Below are 13654 nucleotides of genomic sequence, written 5' to 3'. Positions count from 1 at the left end.
TGGCTCCTCTAGCGCGAAGAGAATTTTTATCTCGATGCTTTTTGCCTCGTAAATCTCGGTATGTATGTAATGAATAGTATTATATTACACTGTTTGCTTATTCAAGTGAAAACCAAGTAAATAAGGAAGATTAGAGAAAGTTTTAATAATCTAACTTTTAGCATCCGTCTTTCTTGCGGATGTGGGTTAATTTGAAAGAGGTTGAAATATGTTCGCCATTCCCCAGCTCTTCCTTCTGTGTAAATTAGGTCCGCTTCAGATTGAAGGCGCCTCTTCGAAACTTTTCCGTCTTGCTGACAACTTACGATAAACAAAGAAACAAAAATAAGCGACTAATTGAAAATTATTATCCTTTGTGTTAAATGTATGATTATGTTGAATTTTACACTTAGATCACCTGAAGACGAATGGCTCCAGTTATGTTTTTTATCAGAGCAATACAACAGCACGTTACTCTTGGATTCAGAGTAGACTGAAATTGAGCTAATTAGTTAGAGTTAGAGCGCCGGATTGTGTTGTGCGGGAGGTCTAGGGTTCGAGCCCCGGCCGGACCGACACTCATTGTCTTAAAATAAGACAATTGAGTCAGTACTTTCTAGTAATCAGCCTTTGAGTGCCGGACAGTAGCACCGTGAAACTGACAAATATTTAGCGGTAAATAGCACCAACTGAACAAAAAATAAACAATAGAAATGATGCTATTTCATGGTATTTCGATTAAATTGCTAGAAGGTGGTAGAGGTTGTTTTTCTAACTCCGTAAATTGAGCGTGTGATCGCAGACGCCATATTGAATGCACAAGACAAAGATTTGGGGCGAGTGACATTGAGAGGTATAGGGGTATCTGCCTAACGCGGGTCACACCCACCTTAAAGTCACTTTTAAGGTACCGCTTGCTTGCGCGTAGATTATTTTCCTGCTGTTTCGCCCATCTCATGCCTTGTCCTAGATCTCCAAGGGTTTCAACAACATAACATAGATCGTCACAAGCTTCCGCACCTGCAGCACTAACATAATCGAGGCCTTGAACCGATGTCCGAACAGACGCAGCGCACTTGCTCAAAATCCGCAGAAGGGTAGCGCGGCTCAGTTGCGTGAACCCAGACTCCTGGCAGATAGTAATATGATGACTATTCGCTCTGGGATAATCATCCGTATGGCGTTTGAAACCTTGAAAGTCTCTTTCGTCGATAACATAATTGTTCTTTGGCCAAAAGGCAAATCTTGGATAATATGGGGACTAGTGATTAACGCTATGAAGTGGTCGATTTGAGCAGTGGATACTCTCATCCTTGGCGTCGGAACTGTTAGCACTGGTGCTCCCCTTCCATATACTAAGTAGTGGCGTCTGGCCTCAGTAAAACGATACTAAGATAAATCGGGTATCCAGTGTCGGAGCTGATTCAGTGTCAACTTATCAGCCACAATAGACAGGATTTGCCGACGCGTCTCCCAGCTGTCCGCTGCACGGTAGCATTCAGCGAGTGCGCTCATCATGGTTTCGTCGTTTGAACTGCTTGTGGCTTCCTCTCTGTTACATTGTAAGGTTCTTTGTATGACACCAGAGGAATAAATTGCCTTGAAGAGAGAACCACTATCACTTGGAGCTATGTCTTGTAGAAGTGTAGATAGACCTTGACTTGCCTTCCGCACGTAGTAGCGTCGTGTTCTTTCACTCGCTTCTTCCCAAGGCCACTGTAGCCGAGAACGAATGGGACTGATTTCTCGAGTGCGCAAGTAATCATTGAGTGGGTCAGTGGTCTTGGACTTTGGTTCGCGCTTTGTTGTAGCTGATGCGCTGTCAAAGGAGATCTCCTCAGAGGAGGACGAGTCGTCGCTTGGTGGCAAATAGAAGCTTCCTCCTGGGGTGGCTGGGGCACTGTGTTCAGGACGAGTAAGAGTCGTCTCCTCAGCCTGGAACAGCAACGTCAACTGTTATGTTGCGCACGGTTCATGAGGCTTTTCCATGTTAATATACGGAAAACAAGGCGTGGCATAAATGACTGAACTTTAGAAACAACCATAACAATAGCGTTGCTAAGTATAATCAGGGAGTCTGATTAAAAAAGAGCGATGCAGAATAAGAGTTGTGTGGCAAATTAATGAAATTCAGGCGTTTATCCTGTACATATAAAATCAATGGGATGTGCGAGACTCCCAAAATAACTAGTACTTACCAAAAGAAAGCTCATGAATACTCTCTGAAAGGGCAATAGGTCGTGGGTCTTGGCAATCAGCTCTGACATGTTCTCCAAGAGTTATCCTACATTCACCACATACTCCTTGAAAAAACGATAAAACAATAATAATTATTGAATAATGATTCAATTTTAGGGTTCAACATTGCTCTTCCGAATGTGACTTAGCTCTTATGAAACGTAATGTAGCACTGCAGTCTATGGATTTTATTCAAATGGACATTTACCCGAGCCGACTGGAAGAAATATTCCAGCAATACGCAAGATTAATCTGGAGATGTCTTTACTGATTCCACGATCCGCAGTACGGGATTTGCGGACGTGCTTCGACAGCTGGGCTGGTATACGGCAACGCGCCAAACCCCTTCGCCACCCAATGCCCAGCGAAGAACGATGAGCGGAACAAATATCCATGTCAGAAATGTTGGAAGGGAAAACTGAAAATTGAAGACCTTGGTAGAATCATTTCCACTTCAGTGTCTATGCCGCTGTCGGTCATCAGGCCAAGAGAGCTTTTGTGGCGTGATATATCCTTGTTACAAGTTAGCAAGGGAACTAAATCCTGGACTTTGGTGTAAACATATGCGTCCTTATTACTCGGGATGCCGAATTGTCATATATGTTTGATTTCATTTTGTTTTTTGACAAAGTGAACGTTCGAGTTATGCAATACACTTTAACAGACCTAAACTCATTTTCCTGCACACATCTTTGTACAGTTGTAAAGATTCTAATCCAGTGGAGTTTGTCCGCGTAATAAGGTTTGCTGAATTTAAGAAAAAGTTAGAAGCCTCGCACATGCTAGCTTCGCTTATCGGGCAAGCGATCGACAAGTTCGATTTTAAAAGATAACAGCTCGAACTCTGTGAGAATTCTATATTTAGAAATTTTTGAGAGGTAAACAAAACGCTTGCAACAGATCTATTTGCGTTTGGTAATAATCTGTTTTAAACCTAGATCTCCCTCGTTGGTAACCCTCAAAACAGTTTTACGTGCTCTATGGTCGTAAGAAAAGAAACATGTCTCGTGCGAACCCAAAAGAAAATCATATTCAGTTTCCTAAGGGATAGTTTTCGAAGAATCATAACAAAAGCGTGCGTGCACTTCTGCATCGAAAGGTATCTAGTTAAACAAACATAATTCCTAAAAAGTTAGAAGCACCACGAAGAGGACCTATTTGCCTGTCCACCTGCCATGGGCAAATTGGTAATTAAATTAATACAAATAACAAAAACTCGCTTTGCGGCCAGTAACTTTTTCAGATATACATTACTATTCCATTTTACCTAGCTTTAGGAAATCATTAGCAATGGAACCGCCCAGGAATTTGAATTTTGGAACTAAACTCGATAGGATTTCTAGTTTGTTCCAGAAAATGGGAAAAGTAAATGTGTTGCGTGTACATACACCGATTCAAAGTATTGTATACAAAGAACTCTCCTTCAAAATAGGCTTGTAATAAAAAAAAAACAAAAAAAAAAAACAAAACGAAAACAATTTATGCTACTGAGGAAGATAATGAAGAAATGCGCAAAAGCAAGACAAAAATATCCATGCGGATGAATTGCGGCACGTAATCACTTAGATGTAAAGATTGCGTGACATCGATCTGGGTCTATTTTTCAGTTCAATTAGTTCCTTCACTTCTTGCCTCTTTTCATTAGAAGCATTCGATACAAAACTCAAAAAATACCCAGAGGAGGCTATATCTGCAAGTCATGGATCCAGGTTCCGCAAAAATATTGCACAAAACAGAGAAACTAAAGGTGCCGTAGCCGTATGAACAGGCCGGTGGCTGAGCACGGAAGCAAGACACAGGAAAATTAGCGAAGAACATCAAAGTTATTTGCATTCAAACACCAATTTGGAAGGTACGCTGTCATCGAAGTATTAGGGACCTTTAGCAGTGACGACGAGAACGTGAACGTGACCGACCGGAAGTTGGGACAACGAACTTCGATGCTACCACGCATGCCCAATCGAGCACGGTCGTCGTCCACATCTCGTTCAGGACGCCACTTGCCGCCATTCGCCGTCGTGACGAGAACGTGAGTATGTTTTATTTGTTTTCTAATTTCTACTTGCCTATCTAAGGGTTTTCTTCAATCTAAAGGGTCGGTTAGGGAATAGAAACAGTTCCGAAAGTAATTTGATCGAACCGTGATGGAAAAAACTTTATTTCTTTCGAGTTGCAGATTGAGCTTTACAGTTTACAGCAGAGAAAGCAATGGCGGATGATGATAAAAGTGCTGCAGGGTATGTGCCTAGCCTTATAAATGCTTTTCTAAATATAAATCGCGGATATTTCGTTATAGTTTTGTAATTTATACCAGCTGGCATATTTAAAAAGATTTCTGGGCTTTGAAAAATATCCGAACCGCTCGGATCAACTGTGTATGTAAACTTAGCTTAGCTCTGAATCATTTGACGTTGATTACAACACTGGAAAAAAGTTAAATTGTTTTAGTCGATAATTTTTGCATTTTCAAACTAGCAGTAAAGGACTCGTCAAGGTAACCGATGTGCTAAAGTATTTATGTTTCCCGCCGTGGACGACGGTCCTGTCCCAGGCCTAAATCGGTCATATACGACGTCGTCCACGTACTCGTCGTCAGTGCTAAAGGTCCCTATTATCTCAGGTTTACTGGACAGTTTAATGGGAAATGGCAGGGTTTTTTTTCTATGGTTTGTTCAGAAAGCGAGCTAAGGCTAGTCGAATTGTTTACATTTCCTGGTGAAACAACATCTCTTCGAAAGGTCAAATTGGGTCAACTTGAGTGGGGCCGCTCGCCTTAGAAATAACTGTAGCCAAGAGAAAAAATATATCACGTTCAAAAACAGCTCTTGCACTTGCTAGAATTTAATTTTGAAAGAATTCTACATAATACCGAGTATGTCTTGGGATGTTTGAAAACGGTATGGAATTTTTGATTTTCAGGGTCAAGAAATTTCGGCTCTCTTCGCTTGCCCTCCAGGAATTCGGAATTACTATTGTAAGTCTAAAATATCATCAAGGCAGCCTAGCAATACCTCCTTAATAAAATTATAAACTAAGGAAAAACATAATTTGTTATGCGCCTTCACGCGAGTTCGATTATCTGATCAGGAAATTTGACCTCATTTCTGTGATTTTTCGGCTTCACGGGTGGTCGACGGGTTTTCGTAATTTTCTCAAAAATGTAAAAACTCTAGAACCTAAAACTTATATCGCCATTCCTAGCATACTATAGGTTATCTCTGGACGAAATATCAAGGGGTCCATTTTTCCGACCTTGTGCCGCCCCTCACGCGGTGGTTAGGTAGAGTGACTCTTAAAACGGAACAGAGGTAAATCTTCGAAGATTAATCGTCGTTGGAAAAAAAAGATCTCTAACTGTTTTTCTTTTTACGAGAAAATCCTCACATGATCATTTAACTAGTGTGTGTTTGTCACACCAGTACTGCTGTTTAGCGTATGCTTCTTTACTCTTCAATTGACAGGTGTCACATCGTGACAGTTACTTATCAAAAAAATGTTTCAAAATTTGCTCGGAAGCCTTTACTTACCTTTACAAATAAAAATGTTTCGGCAAAAGCTTTCTCATTAATTTGAAGAACCCGAATGATTTAGGGCTACAATTACGAGTTTAATTACGGGAAAATCCTCCTTGAACTTAACAATTTGATAGCGAGTGAGTTATAAAGAAAACAAACGAGACAACAACGTAACCACATCCGCAACTAAAATAATTCGTAACAAAGAAATCAAATTCGGCTTAGGCTAAATGAATCGTTTGTGGTATCCTTAACATACATCAAGCTATCCAAAATGCTACAGGTTATATGTACATAAGTTCGTGCATGAAAAATACAGAGAAAGGAAGATGAATGAGAAGAAAAGATTCTTGAGTTGAATTTTTTCCTTTCATTTTGATGTAAAGTTCCTCAGAAAATGCCTGACCCTGACGACCTCAATTCCGTCGGCAAAGCTTTTAAGGAACTTTCCAAAAATATCCAACATCCCTGCTTTAGCCCAAATAAACCGGAACACTTAGCGTCTTCTTTTAATAATCCAGAGCAAAAAGGAGAGCTAACAGTGAGAGTTTGTGTTGTTTTTCTCCTTCTCAATTTCTTCATTCGCTTATTCTTGGTTAAAAACAACTTGTTTTATAATTTTTATAGTCATACTTGAGTCGTGATCTCTCGCCAACTTCCGTTGTTTCCTCCCAAGTCACACCTTGAGTGACCGGAAATTACGTCAAAACCTTAATTAGTAGTCGAAGCGCAACTTTCTCTTTCGCACCGTCCTCGTCCAATGCAGTGAGCGATGAATGTAGTAAAGGTGTTTATAGTGATACTTCTTGGAATTGATTTGTTAGTGTCAATAACGGGTAAGTGTGAAATAAATTGTTGATAATTCTAAAACTGTTGAAGCATGATCATGTACTTGCGAGCTTTAAAAATAATGTATTATTCGGTTATTCTAGATAGTGACGTTTGATTATTGATTTATTCTGAGCTTCAAACCAACCCAGCACTTTACTTTCGAGTTGAATCAAGAGAAGATGAATTCCTGAGAAAAAGGCTCTCGGGATAGTTTGCGTTTTGGTCGATTACAACAAAGATTTTTCAAGACTTGAAAGCCGAGCGACGGACGAGGATGTCGTAATTTGCATTGTGAAGGAAGTGGTGGTTTGCGTGTTAAAATCGATCATTTACGATCAAATTTATCTATACTATATCATGGTTTGATAATCATGTTGAATAACCCAACATCTCCCATTAGCTTTCATCCAGTTGTAGTTTTAAAGCTGTTTGCCTTGTTTACATCACGACATTTGCGCTGATCGAAAATCGAGAAACGATTGTGATTGTGACCAACTGAAGTCACAGTACATTGAACGTGACATGCAACATGTAACGCAACCCAGAAGTGTTGCATAGGAAAATTGTTTGATTTATACAGTGTACTGACTTTTTATGATAGTCACTGTGTTGTATATTACAATACTTGCATATTCAAATGAAAACCAAGTAAATTAAAAAGATGCGAGAAAGTTTTAGATAACTTTAAGCGCCCGTCTTACTTGCGGTATGGGTGAAATTTGAAGAAGGTTGAAATATGTTTCCCACTACCCAGCTCTTCCTTCTGTGTATATTAGGTCCGCATAACATTGTAGCCACCTCTTCGAAACTTTTCCAGCTTGCTGACAACTTACGATAAACAAAGAAACAAAAATAAGCAAGTGAATGGCAATTATCGTTTACGATAAATGCATGATTAATACTGAACAGCCGGCCATATCATGGTGACGACGAAGGACGGCAACCGGCAACGACGATGGTAGCGACGATGATGGAGGGGGGAGGCAAGAAATAGAGGAGGAGGGGAGTGGTGATAATGATGATAACGATTACCTTCAAGAGAACTTTAAAATTGATTTCTGAACGTGACAGTTAACCCAGTAAACACGGCATTCTTTCATAGACACACACAGACACACTTCACGGTCACTAATTATTGGTTTAACTTCTATGTAATTGTGTTATTCTAGACGGAGAGAGGCTGTGTTCGTGTTATGCCTTTGGCAAAGGAAAAAATTATTGGCCATATGCTAAGAAATTCTGCGAAAAGAGCAACAAAACACTCGTGGTTATCGAAACAGAGCAGGAATGGCAATTTATTACATTTGAACTACTAAATAAAACAGGCAAAAAAGGTGATGAATGGTTTATTGGCTTGGAAAAAGCAACAACAGCACGGGTATGGACTTGGATCAATGGTAAACCCTTGACAATTGACAAATGGCATAAGGTGGGCACAAATCCTGACACAAGCGACCGTTACGGGCTGATTCATAAAGAATATCCAGTTGGATTTGAAGGATCACTTAGCACCATTAAAGACCATATAGTAAGAAAATGGATTTGCGAGGAAGAAACAGGTATTGATCAGTACCAGAAAAAGTAGAATGTTAGTTGTATTCAACGTTTGAGTTTTCCATAAGCTACTCTTACCATCCCTACCCCGTCCTTTATCTTTCCTATCCCCACCTTACTCTTTCCGAAGGCCACCTTACATCAAATAGCTTATGATCACCAGGGTAGCAGACTCCGTTGTACTAGCCGTACTTTTTTTATATACTTTAATCACCGATTTAAGGTATTTAATTGGGCAGCCTGAGAAACAACGCACTTCCTCGTAATCGGAATATTACTCGACAAATGTATAGTGGCGGTGGCTGTGGTTATGTTTCTTTAACAGCTACCTGTCGAGGCAATTGTTTCGTCCATCCATCGCCATCCAGCACAAGTCCTTCCCAAACATCAACTGGGACGAAAGCCGTTACTACACAAGACAAGACGTCAACTGAACAGAATATCATTGACGTATCAGGTAAGATCATCGACTGATTGTTAATTTAATGATAGTTGAGAGCAATTTCCATCAGGTAGCCGGAGGCTTATTTTTTTTTAATTGTTTCTGATTTTTGTTTTTCGACGTTTTTTTCGTATGTTTGTTTGTTTTTAGAAAAGCAAAATAGAATTCGTTGAATTTCACAGTCGTTTTCCTTTTTTCAAGGTTTCTTGTTCGTTTGTGAGCTTGAAGGTTGACAGTCGGTAAAGTTAGGATGAAGTATACATTGTAACAACCAGGAGCACTATTTAGGATAAGTCAATCACGACTTTATGTTAAGTATTAATGCATAAAATCTAGGTTCTTCGACAACTGTTTCCACCCCTACCACGACGAAGACAACAGACAAAGCGAAATCAAAATACAAAGCCCTCGTGGATGACAACAGAAGTTCTTCCCTCACAGTAGTGATTGTAGCCGCATCTCTAGGCGCAGTGTTCTTCGTAGTGTTGATCATTCTCTTTGCAGTCTTATTACTAAGGCGGAAGAAACGTCAGGGAAAAGGTAAAGAGTCTCTAATGGTTCTAAAGGTTAAACCATTATTATTATTTCTCACACGAAAAGATTTGTCATGATATAATTGAAGCTAATTACTGACCTTCTGTCTCTCAGTGACTGTTAAAATGTTATTATTCAAATCATATTTATTTCAAATTGAATCCTTGGTTTATAAAGTCGAACATCTCTGCAGTTCCTATGTGGGAATTAACATGTTTAAAGACCGTAAACTGGTTTAAAAACTCCCAAATCTTTTTCCTTTGTCCACTCCGTGCTTACAAGCTTATATGCACATTTTTTTTTTCAATGTAGCCACTATTTTTTTTTTTGTTAAGATATAAACAGCGGTCTTAACTGAGGCTATGATTTCGACATTAGAAGCTTTTTTTCTCCAGATGCAGAGAGCGCACCGCCGAAGAAGTCAACGCCGAACTGGTCAGCATTTCTTATTTGTTCGTTTTACTAGTTATTTTTTCTCAATTTTTTTTCAGCTTCTGACAACACATCGTCACCAAATGACAGTAGTACTCATTGAATTATATAAGGTTAGAGTAAATTCAGCACAGGAGTTTTTGCTGGAAATCCTATCCACTCGTAGCATAAAGCAATTACAAGCACTGCTACTTCTTCCTTTTCCTAGAAATAATTTTAGTCCATAGCAGGATCACCCCTCCCCCTTGCATTTCGTGAGGTGTCCAGGTTAAATGTGGTTTCTCGGTACCAATCAATACTCCTGGATGGAGAACACCACTGCGAGAACTGAGTCTCAAACCCCTGGCAAGTACTTGAGTTTTCAGATTCTTTAAGACTGTAATATATGTTCGTCCCGTACACATCCATGAATTCCTTGTTAGTTGCCTAAACATCTTTAGACAAAATAACCTGCAATGGAAGTGATTTTTAGAATGATACTCAAACAGCATCTATCACCGTAATTAATAAGCAAGACTAATCCCCCCCCCCCCGCCCCCTCCTTTTTCTTACCCCCGAGCTTAATAAAAAAATTAAGGAAACAGTTCTAAATTATTCATTAAATTTTTCTTGTATTGAAGCAGCGAGAAATACCAATTAGGAGAGAGCCAGTATGAATCTGTGAATCCGGTCGAAGCCGCAAAGCTTCTTGGGTCAGCAAACAGCACTCCTGAAGCATCACCAAAAAATTGTGAATATGCCGTTGTCAACAAGGCAAACAAAAAGGTGAGCATTGAGCTTTAGACGTTGAGACATAATTGAGATCATTCAGTGTAGTTGTAAGTCAGTTTCCACTAGAATGATAGACTCTTGTAAGAGGGGGCTCGATGGGGAGGGGGTGGTTCACGTTGACGGTTGACGGTTAAAAATGAGCCGTTTTGACGGTTGACGGTTAAATTTTAGGTCATTTGACGATTGACAGTTAATTTTTTTGGAATGTCGTTTATAAAACCAACTAAATGGGCGAATTTGGCTATAACTTTTCGTAATGACGCGTTTGTAAAGAACTGTTAATTCATAACACCTATTACTAAGAAATGACTAACGTTTTACGACACCGGAAGTGTTTCCACACCGGAAGTCAGTATCAGTTTTACTCGCGACTAGTAGTTAAAGGACTTACATAACTGTATTTTTGTGATATATCAAAACTTTTATTTTTAAACAACAGAACTTGACCCCAATCAAGGCAATCGTTTAGTTCTTAGTTAGGGATATCTGACACATTCGACGGCTAACATTGGCTTGCTTATTTGACAGTTAACGGTAAAAAATATTGCGTTTTCGACGGTTGACGGTTAAATTTGGCCATTTGAGGGTTGACGGTTAACCCCATTGCACAGCAGATGAATGAACAGATTCATGTGTGTATTCAGGCAAAGTGAATGGAATCGTGCCCATGACTCAACCTAGCAAGAGGGAGAATATGGAATAAAATATTGTAGGTCATCTGTTGTAAGTGGCATCGACTTAAAAAAGGAAAAAACATATCAAGGAAACAAATTTCGATGTCATAGACTTGTAGTGTAGCAGCATACGTCATTGGTGCAAAGACGTAGAAAGGATGACCGTTGTTTCAGCTGATTCAGCTGATTCAACTGAATTTGTTCTTTACTTCAACTGAATTTGTTCTTTACTTCAACTGAATTTGTTCTTTACCTCAACGGAATTTGTTCTTTACTTCAACTGAATTTGTTCTTTACCTCAACTGAATTTTTTCTTTACTTCAACTGAATTTGTTCTTTACTTCAACTGAATTTGTTCTTTACTTTAACTGAATTTGTTCTTTACCTCAACTGAATTTGTTCTTTACTTCAACTGAATTTGTTCTTTACTTCAACTGAATTTGTTCTTTACTTCAACTGAATTTGTTCTCTACTTCAACTGAATTTGTTCTTTACTTCAACTGAATTTGTTCTTTACTTCAACTGAATTTGTTCTTTACTTCAACTGAATTTGTTCTTTACTTCAACTGAATTTGTTCTTTACTTCAACTGAATTTGTTCTTTACTTCAACTGAATTTGGCTAAGTGGGACAGCCCCTCGTGGCGCCCATCATGATGGCTTATTCTTATCAGTTGGTGTGTTTTTTCGGCAAAAAGTAAGTGATCATAAGACGTGCATTCATTGCCGCCTGATTGCCTAGATTAATTGATTATTATTTTGATTTTAATACAAGCGAAAGGAGGCAGACCTGATGTACGCTCAACTCGCCGATTTTAACAATGAAACTGACGCCGTCAAACCACCAAAACCACCCAGCTATGAGCCCACGATATATGCTGATGTTGAAGAACTGCCTCCGGAGTTGCCTGGAAGAGAGGACCCAGACTCCTCACAGCCAACCTATGCGAATCTGGAAAATAGTGGTGTCTAAATGAAATAAGAAATGAAATAAATGTATCTTTATTTCCAGTTTAGAATGATATATAAATGCATTTAGATTAAGTTTCCGCCAGAGTGTAACGAGGAAAAGTCTAGATATAATTTTCTACCTTAAGATAAAATTTAGTATTGGTAAAGATAAGTCCCATTTGAATTTTAGGCATAAATGTTAAAGGTTTATGAAAGACTTTGTATGAGAAAAATTTTCCTCTAACTAGGCGAAATGTAGTAAAGATAATTTGCAGTCTGCATCTTGCAGCTAAAACCGAATGATATATGGAATTTGTAATGAATTTTTAGTTAATTATTTTTTTCCACAAACGCATTGGACACAAGTTGGCAATCATCCACTTGCGTCGTGCAAACGAGAGAGAATAGATTTCTTTCCTGTCATGGATAACCTATCGTGGCGTCTGAGCCAATATAATTTTTAGAAGAGTTTTGCTTTTATGTCTCTGTTTTTTGTTGCATCAGGGCTCCATTTAAACTAACCCTGCTAGATTGGATGCCCCTGTATAAATATAAGTATAAATGAATAAAATATGTATATAGTATTTTATCAAGAGAGTTGATAGTAGAGGAAGAAAATGATAAATAACTGATTAATTGACTGAGAAACAAGACTTTGTTATATATGAACTCCACACTAAGACCCATTAAGGCTGCTGCCCCACTCAAGCTAAATATCAAAGGCTCGGATGCGTCATTGCAGTTTTTTTTCATAACTCTAGAAGACTTGTGAATATGAAGCCTGAAGAGACAGCGACCGACCAGACTTGAATGAAAATCGAGCACATGAGTCACGCACGTGTACGTTACTTTTGTTTTGAACAAACGCCTAAGCTCGATTTCCGTCCATAGCTCGATTTCAGCCCACGGAGAAGGAGCCTGAGCTTATTTTTTCAACTAGCGGCTGGCTATCGACCATATGTGAGTCATACGAAACATTCACATGCTCCATTTCCCGTCAGACAATAACGAAGAGGATCTAAACAGTTCCTTTGATATGAACTCTGCTTGCGTTTCGGCTTAGGTAATGGGCGACTTTTTTTCTCGGTGTATATGAAAAATTTCATCCCGCCGACAGAGCTGGGTTTCAACCCATTTTAGTGTTATTTTACAAGAGAATATTTTCAGCTCAGTTAGCAGGCTGAAGGAAATGCAACCTTTCAACTTGAAACTGTCAACCATGTTCCGGTGTTCGCAATGATGGGAAAAATTTCCACCGCAACCACCGAAATATAGGTTGTGTAGACCGTGACTTTAAAAACTAGGCTAGCTCACCTTCTCCAGAACAAACATTCAGAGAAGAGAGCCAAAGTGGCTTTTGAAATGTCTTATCATACTCAACTTTTTTGCCAAGTTTCAGCCGAATCGGTTCACCACCACTTCTGACCTCTGGAACACTTTCTCAGACAGGGACACTTAAGTCTTACGTCAAAGGCCTCGAAATTGAAACTGAAAACAAACTCGATACAGGAAGATGTGACTCGGAGATACGCGATCATAAAGAGGATACCCACCCTATCCGGATATCACTAGGTCGACTAAGACCAAGTTTCTCAGATCGGCTCATCATTTATTCCCTTGGTTTCTGTAGATATATTTTTCAACATATTTGTTCTTCTCTTGTTGTTGAAATTTTGTATCTCGATTTCCCGCAGCGTGTCATCTAATCGCCCCACTCCTTTCGTGTGCTGACTCG

General features: G+C 39.3%; 1 protein-coding gene and 1 pseudogene across 2 annotated transcripts; one reads left to right on the top strand and one right to left on the bottom strand.

Annotated features, from left to right (window-relative positions):
- Window positions 1-703: 703 nt before the first annotated feature.
- LOC148722977 (uncharacterized) lies at window positions 704-2031 on the bottom strand (annotated as a pseudogene).
- Window positions 2032-6424: 4393 nt separating this feature from the next.
- Window positions 6425-12570, top strand: LOC111318989 (uncharacterized). 2 transcript variants are annotated; one of them, XM_088733411.1, is made up of 7 exons: window positions 6425-6568; window positions 7733-8122; window positions 8443-8574; window positions 8896-9099; window positions 9489-9528; window positions 10149-10290; window positions 11744-12570. In XM_088733411.1, the coding sequence occupies exons 1-7, from the start codon at window positions 6505-6507 to the stop codon at window positions 11939-11941; spliced, it is 1170 nt and encodes a 389-aa protein (XP_088589537.1). In that variant the 5' UTR covers window positions 6425-6504; the 3' UTR covers window positions 11942-12570. The 2 variants fall into 2 exon arrangements, with proteins under 2 accessions (XP_088589537.1, XP_088589536.1); XM_088733410.1 differs by having other exon boundaries at window positions 10146-10290.
- Window positions 12571-13654: the final 1084 nt, after the last annotated feature.

The sequence above is a fragment of the Stylophora pistillata genome, chromosome 9 (genome assembly GCF_964205215.1).
Source record: "Stylophora pistillata chromosome 9, jaStyPist1.2, whole genome shotgun sequence".
Taxonomy (NCBI): Eukaryota; Metazoa; Cnidaria; class Anthozoa; order Scleractinia; family Pocilloporidae; genus Stylophora; species Stylophora pistillata.
This window is presented reverse-complemented; position numbering and strand designations above follow the sequence as displayed.

What these genes read in the sequence shown, in the direction of transcription:
- LOC111318989 (XM_088733410.1), top strand. Translation starts at nt 6,505, where the DNA reads ATGAATGTAGTAAAGGTGTTTATAGTGATACTTCTTGGAATTGATTTG. An exon ending in GATTTGCGAGGAAGAAACAG is followed by an intron (nt 8,123 to 8,442) that starts GTATTGATCAGT and finishes TTTCTTTAACAG; the next exon opens with CTACCTGTCGAGGCAATTGT. An exon ending in GAAGAAACGTCAGGGAAAAG is followed by an intron (nt 9,100 to 9,488) that starts GTAAAGAGTCTC and finishes TTTTTTCTCCAG; the next exon opens with ATGCAGAGAGCGCACCGCCG.